Below are 19,748 nucleotides of genomic sequence, written 5' to 3'. Positions count from 1 at the left end.
AACGCAGCTGATTGGTCGCTGTGGCATCAGCAGCAAGTGACCTTTTTGCTCAATATTCAAATACATTAGTGTTTGCGTTAGTAGTCTGCAGCACGCTTTTAGAAACCCTCCACCTTCCCCAGCTCCACCTGTATCTGCTACGGGGGTTATTTTCATGTATATGTTGAGTCATGACAGAATTATAGTTCAGTGTGGTTTGGCCATTCGTCCATACACAAACGCAGTATCTGGTCACAAAAAGCAAACTTTTTTGAAAACTCCTGCCAGGGTGAAGATTTTTCGAAACCTATTGAAAAAAGGTTAACATAACATAACAAGCCAAAATCTCTGGTTTCACTGTCCACACGACAACACGACAGAACTGGCAATAACTTTTTTCCAGGCTTCTTTTCGGCCTGTTGGTGTGGCAAGCTCTTGATAGCGCTTCATAGCGTGATTTTGCATCTTCATGTGGATGCGTTTTTTTGTGTGTGTTTTTTACAGAGGTGGAAAAAATACCCGTGTACGTGTGGACTAGGCCTAATGATTACTCAGACTCATTAGTGCATCTGCTCCAAAGTCCAAACGTGTGTGGTCACAATTTTCCTGTATTTTAGTAAGGGATAACCTTGGATGAGCCTGTTTATCATTAACTGTAACATAGCTGAAAAATACAGGGACTTACCGCAGTAGTTTCTGTTTGCCTCTCTAAACATCCTAGAGTAAATTAAGGATAATGGTTATTCTAACACCATAGTTTGCTTTTTGGCACCAAACGCTGGGCTCACAGTCTGACACTTTTGGAATCAAATGATGAATAGCAGTAGCTTGTTAAAACACAATAAGAGAATTAGTTTGCTTGCTTGGTTTCACAATATCAAAGGGTTTTGGATCCAAAAGGTCTATAGATTCTTGAGTGTCTGCTTGTGAGTGATATCTAGAGCAAACATGTAAGTATTGTCAACTTGTCACATGTCAAAGTAAAGCAAATAACACTAGACTACTTTGTCTCACAAGGTGAATCTCTCGAAAACCTGTCTAGGTCACAATTTACCCCCAATCGAAACAAAGTAAAAAAAATTATATTTTGCAAGAAACCAAATATTTTTCTTTCTTTTTATGCTGTAATGTGACATTATTTTCATGCCAAATAAGTTATACAGTGTGGGTGTAATGCATTACTAAGTAATTATTTAGTGTAATTTAATTAATGTCCCATGCAAAAGTAAAGAAAGGGATTTAATTGCAGTTACTTCTAAAATAATTGCATTAAATACTGAAACTATAGAGCAATACATTTACATTTTATTAAAAACAAAATGATAATCCCTTTAAATACTGAAATGGGTCAGTTCAAAAATAATTTATGAAATTTTATATTATTTATTTGAAAGAAATGTCTATCCTTCCTTGTGTTGTTTATCTGGTCGAGGTTGATTTGGGATTTTGAAAGTAAATAGTAATAAGTAATGCAATACTTTTTAGAGAGAGTAATTAGTGAAGCAATCTAATTATTACACGGTTGAAGATGAAATAAGTAGCTAGCAATTAATTACTTTTTTAGAGTAAATTGCATAAAAGTGTTACACATTTACACACACACAAACACACACACATACTTAATAGTCATATAAATACATATAAAATAATGTAGTGATGATTTTTACATTTTCTGAAGAAAAGGTGGTGCTTATAAGAGTTGTAAAAAAGGTCACCTCCACAAGGCAGATAACTATGGTATTCAGGGTGGTCACTTACTGACTAAAGTCTAAATAGCCCAGTAAGTTCTCTATGATATCCTGGTCTATGGGATTGATTTATTAGTAGAGTACTAGTTGGGACCAGGATGAAACACTTCATTAAAAAATATGTTTCCCCTCTCAAAGCCTTCGGATGAATAACCTGTGGTTTGGATGACCTTGCAATCTCTATAAGAAACAGTGTGAACGGAAATATTCAGATTTCAGTTGTTGGGTTTGGGCGGAAAGAGCCATTTTTGGAATTCAAGGTCCCGCTGTTTGTGTTGGCTTATCAGGGTTTTGTAAACACAGAGGATCTAAGCAGCCGAGGGCTTGAATAATGTGTGGGGTATCCACCAGTCATTACTGAGATAGCAGCATCAGCATTCAGTCACTCTGGGTGGCTCGGTCACACTCTTGAGTATCAGGAACACTGAGGGGGAGGGGCTTGTATTGGAATGTGTCAACACTGATAGAAGAAACACTTTCTGGCACTTACTGGCAAGGGACATTTCAGAGGTTGTAATACTTTTCAGCTAAACAGACATTTGAGTGATTTGTTTGAGAAACTTGGTAATACATTACAATCAATAGGCATAGTGCTGATTATTTTTCAATAATAACTAATGTAAATCAATCAGTGCTTCTTTTCGATAAACAGAAATCCTTCACACAATTCCTTGTTTTTTGTTGTTGTTGTGTTCCTTGTTTTGTTTTTGTTATATTATATACAAAAATAATATCATTTTTTAAAAATATGATATTAATTATTACCATTGTAGTAATATAAAAACCGTTGGAATGATTGAGGAAATGTGATGTTTAATGAGGTCTTGAAATTAAAGGACAACTCCGGTGAAAAATGACCCTAGGGGTAATAAACAGATGGTTACCAAGTAGATCGTTCTCTGGGATGCGTTTTCATGAAAATCGAATGTAAAAAGTTTTATCTCTAAAAACAGATTCGCTTATAACGCTTGTCTATGGGGCACAGAGTAAGTGAAATTAAATCACTTGTTAATAACAAGGCTCAAAATAGCCTCACAGTAACCCACATGCAAACCGAAGGATTGAGAACTTTGTAAGAGTACAAACAGTTTAATAAGAAGATACTTTATAAAGACAGTCCATTACGCATTTACAGACAGGAGCCATCTTGGAAAATGATGAGTCGAGCACGAACACTTTGCTATGTGAGCTGGTCGATAAGACTTACGTTTGTGAAATCGAATTTCATGGAAATTTTTGTTTTTATTTATTATTATTTTCTCTGCTGCGTTCAGTGCTTTCTTCCGGAAACAGTGGCCCATGTGAGATTCCAAGTCACAATTCATCACTTAGCACAGCGTTCGTGGCTCAACTCGTCGAGACTTTTTTCCAAGATGGCTCCTGTATACGCGTAATGTACTGTCTTTATAAAGTATCTTCGTATTAATTTTTTTAGTTTATTCTTAGCTAAAAACACTTAGTTCTTTCAAAAATATATGTGCTCATTAATGTATATTTACTTCTTTCAAGTAATAAAGTATTCTTGTAAGTTTATAATACGCTATTGAAAATACATGCAGGTGAGGGGTTTGAATCAAGGGGGTAATCTAGCGCTCGGAAAGCGTTCCACCCCTAGGGGCTGCCATTGCTAACCAAGCCATCACCTGCTGTTAGCATCCCATTGACTCCTATTCATTTTTGAGTCACTTTGACAGTGAATAACTTTACATCAGAGGCGTTTAAAGACTCCATTTGTCCATTGTTTATTTCTAAAGAAACACGACAATGCATAAAAGGCTCCGTTACCTTGTATCTTACACTATCGCCCCGCAGAAGCTGTTTTTGTAAAAATAGGCTAACTATTGCGTCATAACCAACGCGACTCTGTCGCACAGTTGAGAAATTACCATATAGACCCGAGGAGACGCTCGCAGGCAATCTTTTACTGTCTATGAGACAGTCGGGGAGACGTGGAGACATAAAGTCTGATAAAGTCAAGGGAGAAGAATGGGGAGAAGCCCATAGTGAGCCAAAAGCAACGGGAGAAAATATTTAAACAACGGGATTCAGATTTCACTTTCCACAACTACTAGAAGACCTACAGCTGTCAGACAGGAGGCTCACGTCACATCTACGTCGTCAAGCTCAGTCTGAGCCGGCGCAGTTCGCTCAGCCATCAGGAAGTGAGTGCTCCTATACTGACATCACTTAACGCCGTAGAAGTCAATGGGATAGCTCGGTCCATTTCTTTTACTGTCTATGGTTTGAATGCCGGTCGCCATGTTGCTCCTCCATCTTGAAAGTATATTAGCCAAAGAGGGACATAACCATAAATTCAAGCTTCACCTTTCGCGTTTTAACACTCGATGGCACCGTGTCGAATGTGAAAAGGGGGATTTCCATGTTAATCTTGGACTAAATCGGCCACCGTAGGAGTTAAAACGAAATCAGAATTGAGAGGAACAGAAACTATTATTCGCTGGATGGTCATATACCTTTTCCCCGCTAGATGTGGGAAAATATCACACAGTGTAGCTTTAACCTGCAGATTATTGGACATGAGATGAGAAAGAGAAACTTGTTTCATGAGACGTATTTGATCAACATTGATGTATTTCTTTGCCCTACAAACTGCGCAACCTTATAATAAGTAAAGAAAGAACAAAAAAGCTTCATCAGCATGATCAAATGAGACTCCTTTTTTAGGGCAGATAGCACATGACAGAAAGCCTACACACCCTTATCTGCTCGAATAACTGGGGTGTGTGTGCAACGCTTGAGGTTGTACTGGATTTTCCATTTTTGCTTGCATTAAAAAGCATGCTATCTATTAATGAACAGCACTAGGCTGCGCTCATCTCCTCTTGTCATTTAACTGAAGGCTTATATTCACATACTTATCAGGGCCATGATTACAGCGCTGTTGTGTTTTAATTACGTTATTTCAGCAGTGAAAGATCCCACCGCACAGAATAGAGTCAACACTCTCTGTTGTGTAAGGCTAAAGTAAGCTACATAATGAACATCATTGTGGGCCTTGCACCCTTTCAGCACGGTGGCCCTCAACAGTTGCCTTATGTGACCCTCCACCCAACTGGCATGTGTCCGTGCTGCCCACTTACAAGATTACAAGTAGGTCAAATGTTCTGCTTATGATGTGGCCTAACATTTATAAAATATAGAGTTGTAGTCAGAATTGTTGGCACACTTAAGCCTAGAAATCTAGACGCACCCTAGCGGCAGCAGATCTAATCTGCCACGAGTATCATCTAGCAACTCTCAATACACTTCTGAGCTGTAAAAAACAAACTCTGGTCTGGCCAATCACATCGTGTATAGAGTCGGTGGGCGGGGCTTAACATGATGACGGCCAAGTTGCGTGCTACTAGTAAACACAGAAGCTGGCGAATGGCGGTCTTTCGAATCAGCTTTGACCGCGACTCTGCAAGACTTGGAGTTAAGCTTTTCTCTGAGAAAAGAACAAAGAACGGCACTGAAGTCATTCTTAAAAAGGAAAGATGTGTTCAGACCGGATATGGCTAAAGTTTAATCTTTAATCTCTAGCTCCGCATCATCTTCGTTGCTCTGGTTGGTTGTAGCCCTATCCAATTGTGTGCACGCCGTGCAGAGGCAGTTTGAAAGACAACCGTTTATCCGCCCCTCGGATTGAGCCCTGTCAATGGTAAGTTTCCAGACCAAACATCTTGATGTGGGTCTGGCTTGTCAGGCTAAGCACCCTTGGTTAATACGATCAAAGATGGCTGTAAAAATAAATCTGCATTGCCTATCCTTTTGATCTTTCATTAAAAAAAATCTGTCAGTGAAGTAAAATAAATGAAAGTGGGCGTAAATCCCATTATGAAATAAATACTTTTCTCCAAAACACATTGGCAATTATTGTTGGCACCCTTTTATTAAATACTTTTTGCAACCTCGTTTTGCCAAGATAACAGCTCTGAGTCTTCTCCTAAAATGCCTGATGAGTTTGGAGAACACCTGAATAGAGATCAGAGATCATTCCTCCATACAGAATCAGAATCAGATCCTTTAGATTCCCAGATCCACTTTGGTGCTTCTCTTCAGTTCATCCCACTCATTCCCTGTAGTGTTCAGGTCAAGGAACTGGTCATGGCAGAAGCTTTTTTGTGTTGATTTTGATGTTTGTTTTGGATCATTGTCCTGCTAAAAGATCCAACCACCAGTTTTGATCAAGTTTTGATTTTTTATCTGTTGGTATATGCTAGAATCCATGATACCGTGTATCTGAACAAGATGTCTAGGACCTCCAACAAAAAAATAATAGGCAGACAACATTAAAGATCCAGCTGTGTATTTAACCATGGGCATAGTGGACTTTTTATACCTGTTTGCAACTTTGCAACAAACCCATCTGGTAGGTTTGCTACTAAAAATTTATTTTACTAGTTTCGTCTGACCATAGAATCTGGTCCCTTTTGAAGTTCATCAAGACCATATAATCTGTGCATTAAGACAGTATAGACACACATCCTCTTCCAGGCAGATTCATAACATCTTTAGTTGATTTGAACAATGCTGGAAGCTCAACAATCTTTTGCTGCACATCAGAACTAGTTTTAGTCATAGCTTGACAATTTCATGTTCCTAGTCACCCTGGTGTGCTAAAAAACCTAAACATGAATGAGAATATACTTCAGAGATATTTTACTGATAACAAATTCTAGGGATGCCAAATTATTATGGCCAACGTGTGAATCTATGTTACAAACTTGAACCCATTGCGAAATCTGCATGAGAAAATCTTTTGCCTTTGTGCATAATTTCTGGTTGTGAATTGATGTTAAAATGACTGGCCGAGCAACAGTAAACATGCTTCCATAATTTAGAGATGCCTCTTTGTGTTTGCTTATGTGTGTGAGCCTAAATATATGATGTATGAATGTGTGTATTTCGCATGCCACCAGGCATGACAATAGGGTGAAACCTGACCTTGACAAGCTTAATTATTCTCAAATTTCCCTCTATCACTGAGGTCCCACGGGGGAGAAAGTCAATCTGCCTCGGGATACGTCAAAGTCGGGGTTAACGCTTGGGAAAATACCAGCTCTTAATATTGAGACCATTTTAAATTATAGCTTCAGAAAGCATGCAGTCAAATACATGGAGCATTTCCAAGTGGCATTTTCTAAATACAGACTTGTCATAGTGGACAGTATGATTTGTATTTACATGTTGTTGAATACCACATTTGCTCAAGGGAATTTATGTAATGTCAAGTTACATTGGCATGATTGTACATTACGGTTAAGAAATCTGCAGTCTGAGACACACCAAGCTGCTACTTGCCGTCAGATGAGATTCATGGTATTGGTTCACACACAAGATTAATGTTTTTACTCCACCCTCAATTTTGAAATGCACTTTCCCAGCAACTGTAATTGTGACTTTTATTCATAATGTTGCATCATTATATGACACATTTTTGCAGGTCGCTGAGAAGCAAACCAGCAGATGCAGTAGACGGCTAGCGCCATGGCCTCAGATGCAAGTCACATGTTAGAAGCAGCCTTGGAACAAATGGATGATATTATTGCTGGTAAGACTTTAATTTAACTTCAAGTCTAAAGCCTCCTGATGAACTTGTGCATGGATTACATTCTTTCTTGTGTTAATAACTAACCATGAACTGCTCCACAATTATGTCCATTGCTTCTTTACAGAATAACAAACAGGATATTTCAAAACAGCAAATTTAGCTTCTCGCAAAAATGGGTCAGGTAAAGGTAATCTTGCAGTCTGTTCCTGATTGGCTTCTTTTCAGGAAGCAATCAGATAAGGGTCTGCTCCTAGACAATGTTTTTTCTACATATCTCTTGATCTATGCATGCTAATTGGATTCCCTCAGCGCTACATGTGTGACGCTTTTTGAAAGGATTACATGGTGTTGGATATTTTGAAAGAAAAGTACTTGCCAAACAAAGGTAAATAAAAAGCCTTGTATAGTTAAAATTTATGGATTAATGTTGGGGCTGTCCATTTAATATGTTAATTTAATTAAAATCATGCATTAAAAAATACTTATTTTAATGATGCCCCTACAAAACGAAGGCTATTCTGTCTGCAGGATTTTTCATACAGTGTATAAATGATAGTGTTAGAAATATAATTTATATTATATTAATTTATAATTATTGTACTTTTTATAATTATATATAATATAATTAAATAATATTGCAATATTATAGTTTTTGTATTAATATATACAGTATGTATATATATATATATATATATATATATATATATATATATATATATATATATATATATATATAGAGTCATATTACAGTAATTAAGAATATATTATTATATCTTAAAAATGTACCATTTAGTTAGGTGTCAATTATAAATGTATATAATTAATTATATTTGATGTATATCTAAGTATATAAAAATATATAGTATAAAAGTATGTAATTTATTGAACAGTAGATTAAGATATATGTTAAAAACATATTGTACTCTAATTAAGTTAAATAATGAGTAGCATTGTAGGGTGTGCGTGCAGATTTTAGTACAACATATAACAAAGCAGAGTAACTGGCAGCCAGTTTTGGAGGGGAAACTCTTAACAGGGTTGGGTAGAGAGAGGATGTGGGGGCTGTGAAGCCCCTCTAGCATTCTCTGCGATTGCCAACATGATTTAACTAATAGAGGATAAATGTTTAATGTGGGCAGTCAACAAATGAAGGCTGGGGGCAGGGATGGAGCGGAGCATGCAGTTTGCTATCTGTGAGACAGCAAGGGGTACAATGCAGTGGACTCAGCTTGTCTGGACTGTGACAAAATCTGTGAGAAACACTGTTTATTACAGTTTCATAACCTAAGGTCATACTACCATTAATATTTAGGCAAAAAATATGTTGGCTTATTTACTTTTCATGTGGGGTAAAAAGAGCAACATAAATAGTGATCTATTGGCTCCTCAATGATTACTATTTTCATTTTACAATTCATAGACTTCACATCATATCAGTTGTAAATGAATTAATATAATAATAATAAATAATGTGATAACAATAATCATTATAATAATAATAAATGTTTCTTGAGCACCAAATTAGCATATAAGAATGATTTCAGAAGGATCATGTGACTGAAAACTGGAGCAATGATGCTGAAAATTCAGCTTTGCATCTCAGAAATAAATTTTATTTTAAAATATATTCAAATAGAAAAGTTATTTTTAAAACATAATGTTTCACAAAATTACTGTTTTTACTGTATTATCGATCAAATATATACATTTTAACAACATTAAAAAAACATTAGACCAACTTAATATTAGAAAATGAGTATGCTTATTTTTAAATAATCTGTTTTTAATTACATTTAATTTTATTTAATTTTTTTTCGATACTGAATACAAGTATATCATCATATTTCATACGTTTTTTTATTGGATGTATTTTTTTTCACTGAGCTGGGACTCGACAAGGAAATACTACATACCGTATTTAATTACTGCATTACTACAATACTACATATTTATTTGATATACAAACCATTGTATTGAATTTACAGCTGAAATATGATGATATATATTAGCATATACTGTATGTAAAATAATTAATACAGCGATATGAACAAGGATTTTAGATTGCATACCACACATAGTCTATTAGCTGAGTAGTCCAGTGTCATGAGTTATAATTGTACAGAATGAAGGCTACATGTACCACTGCAGGATTTCAAATAGCACAGGCTTATAAATCAATTGCTTATGAATTTAAATCATTTGAAACCATTAATGTTTAGTAATCAAATGTCATACCATGAGGCTAATCCTGGATCTAGACTTTAAATGAGTGTCTGTCTGTGTATGTTAAGAATAGGAGGGTGTGATGAGAATTGACCACAGGCATGTTGTGTCTCTTTAGTTCTACTGCGTGAACTGACTCATGACAATGAAGGACTGCTGTTCTAAGAGTTGCTCAAGGTTCTTGGAATGTCTCCACCTGCTGCTGACAGTTGGAATATCTCAATTACAGTAAAGATGATCCAACATCCAGCATTTTTTCAGATCATTTTCAATTATTTTATTTTATTTTAAGTTATTTTAAATTATTTTAAGTTAATTTTAATTTTTATATTCCATTCCATTTAATTTTGTTTTATGTTTTATTTAATTTATTTTATTTCAGGTAATTTGAAGGCGATTTATTTTATGTGATTTTTATTTTATTTTATCTTTTTATTTTAGGTTATTTAAATTTATTTTAGATGATTTTATATTTTATTCAGATTTATTTTTTATTTTAGGTCTTATGTTTTGCTTTGTTTTCTATTTTAGGTTATTTAAATTAATTTTATGTGATTTATTTTATTGTTTTTTTTTATTCTAGAATCTAGATTATCAAAACTTAAAGGGATATTTGTGAGAATGAGTAGCAGAAAGGGGCATAGCACCCCCCACCCCTTCATTAAAGCAGCCAATGAGGTCATTTCATGCTCTCAGCCAAGCAAAACACTTGCACCTGAATGCACAAATTATGCATTTATATAAACAGTTATGTACATTACGTCTCACATTCTCTACATGCATACTAGTGGAAATTTCTTTGAAGAGACATATGGAAACGATACAAATCTTAAGTTAACGAGACCTGATTTTATTCCACTTAAACTTATGGAAAATTGTATAACATGCTGGCAATTGAATAAAATAAAAATTGGCACCAAGGCCCTTATTCATTTGTCAGCTGTGCCTCTCTTTGTTCTGATTGGTGATTTTGCTGTTAAAAAAGGGAGCAATGTCATCATACACTTTAAAGTGTTATAGGATCTTGATGACTTCCAGATGTTCTGGTGCTTTCTGTATATTTGTTATGTCTCATTCCATCCATAGTATCCAGATGGGGACAGTTGGAACTGTTGTTGTGCGATTTGATGGAGGCGACACGTGGCTGCAGTGGTGTGGGTGATGGTTAATATGATGTGATGATGTATGACATAGCGTGATGGTGCATCTCTCCTGCACTCTTTGCCTCTCAAGTCACTTTTTGCTCTGTTTTTGTACCAAATATCACGTCTTTTTTTCACATACACTACAAAAAGGATTTTTCGAAAATTGTTTAAAAATAATGGTTATGTGAGTAAATTTACAAGAAAATACTATTTAGTGTCATTTAAGATTTTAGGTTTTATTAATATTTTGAATTAGCTTTTATTTTATATAATTCATTTTCATGTTAATTTTCGTTATGTGCTTTTGTCATTTAGTTAATAATAACCCTGATACTATGCAGTATTCAAAATGTCATGGTAATTATTTGTGAAATGTAATTACAATTTTGAGTAAAAATAGTTTCAAAGCCATTTTAAGACTTCTGCTTTGGTACACTAAAAAACATGAAGGAAATGCAGGAACAATTTCTTTTCGAAAAAGAGTTTCGCCCATATGAGCATATGATCATTAATCAAAGGGTCTAACCTCTTTTATTTCTTATTTAGTCTGTCTTATGTTTCTGTGGGCAGGTTCCAAGGCTGCGGTGGAGTACAGTAATGGGCTGTATGACCTGGGCTCTCCTGTGAGTGTCGGGCCCCTGCAGGTTCTCCAGCTGGCTGAGGAGCTGAAACTTGCACTGGAGCTGCAGGTCAGGGAGGAGGACCGCAAGTCACTGCGCTCCCAGCTGCCCTGCACCACGGCACAGAGCCTCATGGAGTGGCTGGAGAAAGGATTGGTGAGCCTCTTAAGAGCTAAAGCATATAGAATTAATGTATATTTTATGTTGGAATTAACATAAAGTTATGTCATGAAAGAGACCGTAGGCTGGAAGGTCCTTAAAGGGATATTTCACCCAAAAATGAAAATTATCCTATAATTTTCTCGCCCTCAAGCTATCCTAGGTGTATATGACATTCTTCTTCCAGATGAATACATTCTGTGTTGTATTAAAAAATCCCCTGGCCTTCTGGAGTGATTTGATGGGTTTTTGTTAGAAAAATATTTAAAACTTTATAAAGTAAAATATCTAGCCTCCGACGGGCCGACTTGAGGGTGAGTAAATCATGGTGTAATTTAAATTTTTGGGTGAACTATCCCATTAACTCAATCTGGTTGCAATCACATCATTCTCTATAGGGCACAGCTGATTAGTTCCTGCTGTACCATTTAGCAAATGAGCTTGATGCTCAACCTTAAAAACATTTCACACTTTCAGAAACCCTCCTCCATCCCCAGCTCCCCCTGTATAGATTGATTACGGGTGTTGCATGTATGGCATATTGTACAGCAGCAGCATGTCTTACTTGCTCACAAGCATTTCCCTCTAGGATTTTTAACGCAGTTTAATGGATTCTTAAATACGTCTGATTGGCCATTGTGTTCATGTGTTTGAACTGCTTTCAAACGCCTGTATCTGAGGAATCACTCTGTAAAGAGTGTCAAAGATGTTTATTTACAGCATGTTTTTGAAGTGTTGATCATTGCTGCCAATCCCAGACAAGTATGTTGAGCATGTGAACACAATGGTCAATCAGAGACATATATGCTGAGCGTGTGAACACAATGGCCAATCAGAGACATATATGTTGAGTGTGTGAACACAATGGCCAATCAGAGACATATATGTTGAGTGTGTGAACGCAAAGCGGTCTCATCAGCTTCTTCGTTCATGTTCACTATGGTTTGTTGTTGTCGTGACTCGTGAGGTGAGCGCTAGTGTTCCAGTATAATCGGTCCATCGAAACTCATTTATTGAAAAACGTTCCGCGGTGCAAAAATAAGTGTGGTTAAAATTATGTTAGTTATTTTTTTTGCGTAATTAATTAACGTGTTAAAGTCCCGTAGTTAATTAATCTTAATTAACGCGTTAAAGTCCCGGCCCTAAAAAAAATACCACATTAAAAGAAAAAAATACCCTCAAAGGATGAATTACAACCCTGGGTCCATGTGGCTTGTGCATCATATTCCTTGTCCTCTGCAGTTATTTGATCAATTTGTGTGAAGAACAAATTGAAATCATTAATGCTGTAAATCTCCCCCTCCAGTGAGCTGTTCACTTGGGAACTACTGCAACTGAATCATTGAGTCATTGATTGAAATGATGGTGCTTTCTTAAGCGGATCTATCATTGTATTATAAAAAGAGCTGCTTGGAGAATTTTCAAAATGTTCCTTCTGTGTTCCAATGAAAAAATAGCAGCCTACAGGGTCAGAACAACATGCATAAATAATGATAATTATGATAATTTTCATTGTTGAGTGAGCTATCCCTTTAAGTACAGACTTCTGCCTATTACAGGGTCTTTTCTCTTATGTCCCAGAGCCAGTTTCTGGCCCAGCATTTGCGTGTGTATGCGTGTATGTTGCTTGGATGTTTTAAAAAGAGTTCGGATCCCCTCTGAGACATTGATAGGGCTGCGCTTCCTGCCTCTCTCTCTCTCCCTCTCTTCTCTTCATATTCCTCTCTCCACACAGTCATTCCCTCCTTTCTCTTCACTCACTCTTTTGCTCTGATTTAAAATCTATTCCGTCACCTTTAGCTCGGCTTCATCTCCTTTAGGGTAAGTCTTCAACTGACATCTCTGCTGACAGCTCATGCAACTAGATTAGTTTGTTGATCTGTACCCTGGCAATGCATGCATACTTGCTTTCTCAGAATAGTGATTTTCTTGTTTTGCTGGTATTTGTTATTGGCAAAAACAGTCACAAGGTTCATTTAGACAGTTATTTGTGTATCCCAATGGAAAATGCTCACACATGATTCTCATCAGCAGCCTGTGGGGATTTCTTGGTCAATAAACATAGGAAATCTCAGGAAGTGCATAACCAACCTGTTGGCGGAGCTCGAAGATCAGTCAAGGGCCGTGTTTTTGCAGAGATCTGACCATTAAGGTCCGGTTACATTTAACACAATTTCGAGGGCAAGATCCAGTCATATCAATAGGAATCCACACGACTGGGAATTCTCAAGATTTCCCTACGCTTCTATGTTTCAGATTGGTTGTGTGGATTTCACGCTTACCAACAGAAAGCTGACTGGTTTGACATAGACTGTGCGTCATCAAAGTCCCTTTCAAGGATAGTCTTTTCACTCAGCTACCATATTTGCAAATCTATTTCGTGCAACCAGGACCAAGTCCCATCTACCTGAATGGGGGAATCCTTAAATCTCAAAAAACTGCTTTCCACACTAATATTTAAGTAACATATTTTAAATATAACAAGTCAATTTGACATGAACTCTCCCAGAAATGCCGTTTCTCAATAACATTTAAAATTAAACGCTTATATTTCAGGCTAGACCAGCCAACGCTCATATGCATGGATATGAGGCCAATTCACACTGTGCCGACAGACGGCAACAGACACTTTGTCAGGTTTTGTCAGATCAGTGTTTTACCCGTCGCCGTTGGTTGGCTCTCGTTTTTGCTGATTGAACATGTTGAATCAGAATTTGTCGAGTCTTGGAATGTCTTAGAAGTGACTTATTGTAATTCAGTGACTGTCTGCATTGGTAAGCGCATGTCTCAGAACACTAAGGCTGTGTCCGAAATTGCACCTATACCCTTAAATAGGGCACTTTTTGAAGGGACAGCCATTCGTAGGGGACACTATTGAGTGCACTGAGACTCATTCAATCCCACAATGCAACCGATGTACGCTCAACGACTAGAGAATATCCATAATGCACTGTGACGGTCACGTTGAATGAATTCCTGCGTCTTGCCAGAAGATGGCACCTGCATTTGAATCATTTTCAAAAAACATTTTCCAAAAAGCTGGTCCAGTGTGGCTTCAGCATAATATCATACAGGCATAAATTCAATTTGAATTGATTATTAAATTGTTTGGTTACAGTTTCCATAAAATAGTTCAAGATAAATCTTTTCATTTCTACTGGAGCTGCCACTTTGTTTCAAATGATTCTTAAACAGCAAGCATAGACTATGCAAAAGCAGGCACACTAGTGTCCGAATTCACTCACTCGTTTTCACTCACTCCTTCAAATAAATTATGTTAGTGAAGTAATGTAGGGAAAAATGAACGCACCTAACTTTAAACACAGCCTGCCTATAATCGTCGGTAGCTGCAGTGGCGCAATGACTTTACCAATCGCCGACTGGCTGTTTTATTCAGAAATGCAGGACTTATTATCTCATAAGTAATATTAGTAAACTGTCTTTGTATATCTAAAGTCTTTGGCATCATATTGTAACACTATTGATAATAGAAAATGAACCTTTTGCCCACAAGTATACTTCAGTTTTTAAAAAAGACTTTCAAAGGGTACTCATAAGGCCGTGTCATACAGCCGGCGCAATGCAACGAGTCGCGAGACGCAAGTAAGTGTTTTTGCTAGTTTCAGCCAGACACAGTTATCATTATCACATCCAGCGCCTACGTTGTTTAACTAACAAATGCACTCGCGCCCATCTGTTTGCCCATGAGCGTGCTAGTCTGAAAACGAGGTGTGTTCATGCGCATTGTTGGTACATTGCTATTTTGAGGCAACTAAAAACGCCTGCGCCATTGACCAACTAAAACTTAATCTAAAGTCAATGGTGCAGTATTTGTTATTTAAAGGGTGTGTTAAACACAAAGGGATGCGCAGCAGCACACAAACATGGCAAATATTTCAAATAAAAAAAGGATTGCATGTAAAAGATTATTATTGTGTGCATGAAGATAAAAATTCCTAGATGTTATAATGGATAGTCGTTGCATGTATCAGAATTGCCTATTTGCAGTAACAACGAATGAAATTATCGAATTATTTGACCAATCGTGACAATACACATATTTAAACTTGTCAGGTTAAGGGTGTCTACATTCTGCCATGTAAATAGCTATCCACCATGGTGCAAGTGCATCTGACTTTAAAAGGGAATGGGAGATGAGACTCTGATTGGTTTGTTGCACGTTACGCCCAAAACGCACCCATGATTCCTTAAGACACTACAACCCTTTTGAACCATGCACCTGGCGCACCGACCATTTTTTCTGTCGTTAAACTACCAAAGTTCGGACATGTCTTAAGTGCACCTGTCCTGTGCCATGTGCTTAGATCATTAAAATAGGGCCCATAGTTTGTGTGAACACAGGTGCTTGACATATACACACTAGAACGATTCATGCTTGTCCACTGTCTGCGCTATTTTTCTGTAAATGTTGAATTTTAAGTGATAAAAAATGTCTACCCATTTAAACTAGATATCTTAACTAGGTATCTCTTGATCTCCTCACACCTAAACTCATCAACATGGCCATCTATTGTCATTGCCATTTTCAGTAGTTTGTTCTTCTTGATCTCAGTTTTTTTTCATGTGTGACACAATGGCCCGGGCCATTAATTGCACTAATAAGTGCAAAAACAAAAAAATCTAAGCTTATGCGAATTGGAGAAATCGGGCTGGGTGTTTGTTCAATACATGGATACTGTGCTGATGATAAAATTCACATCAAGCGCACAGTATGCACTAGCATACACATTAAATCAGAAGTACACTATGGGCTTAAGTCTACGGTGTCCTTCTGCAACAAACACACAGTCCTCTGAACTAAGTGGGATCAAGTAGACATGTTCCCTAATTACAGCCGGTAAAAAAGAGCGCAGGAAATGCGATCAAGTCCTGATAAGGAGACGTTCACATTAGAGGGGCAGCATTACGCTTTGTTCTTACACGCCGTATCTGGCCGGTGTTTACGTGCACATAAGGAATGTTTGTGGCAGCTGCAGAAAAGAGATAAGAGAGGTCGTTCGACTCATAACCTGATCTGAGACTTGTCTGAGCCGCTGTAGGTGAAGCATGTCCGTTTGATAGTATTAAAATACGTCTACTCTTGTTTATGTATTCATGCGCACGTGTGTCTGGTGTGTCTCCAGCTCCGCAGCTGTCAGGATCAGAGACTTTGCCAGGTGCAGCTGAACTCCCCAAAGCTCTGGATAAGTTGCATGCTACGCTAATAAAGACCCTCGCCAATCGCCCCTGCTTGATCTCAGGGTGGAACCTCTAATAATGCTTGATAGCTGACATAATCACAGCCTCCCTGAATATGTTTTTGTCTTAGAATGGAAAAAGTTTACCTAAAGCACCAAAAAGCAATGCAAAATACAGTGTTTCCATGCACAAAATAGCCTAAGTGTCATTTGTTGACTCCAGCTGTATTCATTTAATGTTTGAGAGTCCCCAGGGTGAGCGTAGTACACAACACCCCATGACGCAAACAGGAAACAGCGAGGCGATACTAGAAGAGTATGTAATGGCTAAAACTCAGGGTTGGTGACCATCACCCTGCCCATACTAAATGTTTCAGCCTTATTTTCTGTACTTATTTGAGTGTGGATAGTTAACAATTTACTCACCCTTATGTCGTTCCAAACCTGTATGAATCTGTGGAAGAGAATGTTTAAAGAATATATATATATTTCCACCATATATGGTATGGTAACTAATGAACAAGTTTTGTTTTTTACTGTGTTCTTTAGAAATGCTTTTGTAGTCTTAAAGCTTCAGTCTTCACTTACCATAATTGTATCGAAAAGAGCGACCAGCACATTTATAACATTTAATGTTTCATACATTTATGTTTCATACACTATGGCCAATGGAAATGTTTTTGCTCGTGAAATGTTCAAGGTTCTTAAGTTGTTATCTATTACTAAACAGGCTAGTTTGCTCTTTTCATTCCCTTCACAGTCTTTGCCTCAGCTGTGTTTGTCTATGAAGGAGACTACTGGACAGCAGGGTTGCTTGTAAAGGTAAAAAAGACACATAGAAATGGATGGATGTCTTCCACAGGAAACAGGGTCTTTGGGTTGTAGCCTTGAGTAAAAACAGATGGGAGAGCGCTGGATGGCAGTGTGCCTTTAAATGTCCCCCCTCCTCTCTCACTGTGCTTCTTGTGCTTAAACAGAGACACTGATTTGTTTCGGTTCAGTCTTGCATTGGAACTTAGTTAGAGCCACTGTCTCACACAGAGAAAAGACAAATACTGAATGAAATGGAGGGGAAGATTACTAATATATAGACTTTCACACATGAACAAGAAAGTTGGTGTGATATAGTATGTAACATCAGGGAGCGGAAGTTGTGGATGGATCTTTTGCATCTGACACACACACAAACACACACACTGAACTTCTACGTGTCTGGCTGGACAGCAGACGCGGGGGGTCTCGGGCAGACGTCTGGCTTTAGAAATTAGGTTTGTGCAGTTGCTTCAGCATGTTAGAAACTCCTGTCTTCAGCAGCCAATATAAAGAGGAGGAGGAGGAGGAGGCGACTCTGTAAAACAGACGGACAGAGTCACTGAAACCCAAAGCTCAGATCTCAGCCTGCCGCTGCAGTTACTCCCTTGTTAAAACGGGTCGAGATGGGCCTTGAACATGGAAGAGAAAATAGACTTTTATAAGCATTTCACTTGGCTGAAAAAGGTAGGTTGAATGTCTGCTTTTCTACAAGTTATCGTTGAATGGAAGTTCCATTCAGCTTTTTTTTTACTGTTTTCTTTTTGATTTAAACAGTATATAATATAAAAGCAATCATGCAGTCAAATGGTCATTATTGCAATATAAAGTATGTTGTAATAATTTTACATTAAATCTCCAAAATAATGTAGAAAAATAATAAATGAATAGTAAATTTGAAATATTTGTTTAATGGCATATTTTTACTAAACACCATGAATTAGGGCCAGTATCAGTATTTAAATGATTCCAATACGGATGTTTCTAGTACATGGATTTTTTTTTTAAATTAATTTTAGCCAATAATTATAGCCATTCATTACAGTATAATTGAAATCAATTTTATTATTTAATAGGCTTATTTAATTTATTTAATCTAAGTAAACTTAAAACAATCTTCACATAAACCCATTGTAATAAACCTTGTAAGTGCTTTAAAGGGTTAGTTCACCCAAAAAAAGAACATTTGATGTTTATCTGCTTACCCCCAGGGCATCCAAAAGATATAGGTGTGTTTGTTTCTTAAGTAGAACGAACACAAATGAAGATTTGTAACTCCAACCGTTGCTCATATAATGCATGTCAATGGGGTGTAATTCTCATTATACGAGCAACGAGCAGTTGGAGTTAAAAATCTTAATTTGTGTTCTACTGAAGAATCTTTTGGATGACCTGGGGGTAAGCAGATAAACATCAAATTTTCTTTTTTGGGTGAACTATCCCTTTAAGATTTACAGCCAGGTCTGGATATATACAGAAATTAAATATTTATCAAACACATATAAAACATAAATTATAACTTAAATATAGATTAATCCTACAAAAGTTATTCAGGCAAGAGCAGTGAGTGATTTCCTTTTTGTATTTTGTTCTTTGATTAACATTAATGACTGCAGCAATCCTTATACATTTATTAGGCTGCTGTCACTTTAAGACCTGACACACAGGGCCCAGGTCTGACACACAACCTAATTTCACATAACTCTTTGCATTCATTTAACACGTTTTAACGGCTGTGCTTATGAGGATCCTCAACAAAACATTTCAGTTTTCATTTTAGTACATCAAGTTAAACAAAATGATTTTTTTCTTCTTCTTTTTTTCAGTTTAATGTATGTTATAGTTTCACTGTACTATTATATCCCTATTATACCCCTGGCAGAAGTTGAATCTGAATGAAATGCAAGCGTAAAAATAGCATCGGTTTCTGTTTCCTGGATGAGCAGACTGATATAGAGTGGTTGGATTTGTGTAGAACTGTTTGTTTGTTGTTGTTCAAAACGTCAGGCTGCATTGTGCTGGTGTGGATGTGTGCCGGGAGCTTGTGATTTGCAATAGTACAAAAGCGCTTTTTATCCTGTCCAGCTTCAATGATTCTGAGCTCATGCCCTTGAACACAAACAAAAATGCATTCACTGACACACCACTTGATGCTTAGTAAATCATGCAGTAAAATTTAGTTTAAAGGTTGGGGTATGAACACCAGCGTAACACCTGTTCTTAAAGTGCAAGAGGCCTCGAAACGCTTGCTTGCCATGGTTGATGTGGTTAACAAGGTATTGCAGTAAGCCAGATATTGGGCAGGTATGTGT

The 19,748-nt window shown here is 37.1% G+C and overlaps 1 protein-coding gene across 10 annotated transcripts in view; it reads left to right on the top strand.

Annotated features, from left to right (window-relative positions):
• The window catches only part of ppfibp2b (PPFIA binding protein 2b), a 68,209-nt gene that overhangs the window by 7,452 nt on the left and 41,009 nt on the right, over positions 1-19,748 (top strand). For 9 of the 10 annotated variants that reach the window (XM_067436286.1, XM_067436284.1, XM_067436278.1 and 6 more), the window contains exons 2-3: positions 7,174-7,281; positions 11,220-11,425. In XM_067436286.1, the coding sequence (XP_067292387.1) occupies positions 7,218-7,281; positions 11,220-11,425 (270 nt within the window). In that variant the 5' untranslated portion in view covers positions 7,174-7,217. Of the gene's footprint in view, positions 1-7,173; positions 7,282-11,219; positions 11,426-17,968; positions 18,124-19,748 lie in introns of those variants that run through there. The other variant, XM_067436285.1, reaches the window with a different exon arrangement.

This window comes from Pseudorasbora parva, chromosome 25, assembly GCF_024679245.1.
Source record: "Pseudorasbora parva isolate DD20220531a chromosome 25, ASM2467924v1, whole genome shotgun sequence".
NCBI classification, from domain to species: Eukaryota; Metazoa; Chordata; class Actinopteri; order Cypriniformes; family Gobionidae; genus Pseudorasbora; species Pseudorasbora parva.
Note: the sequence above shows the minus strand (reverse complement) of the source record. Positions and strands in the feature narration are given on the sequence as shown.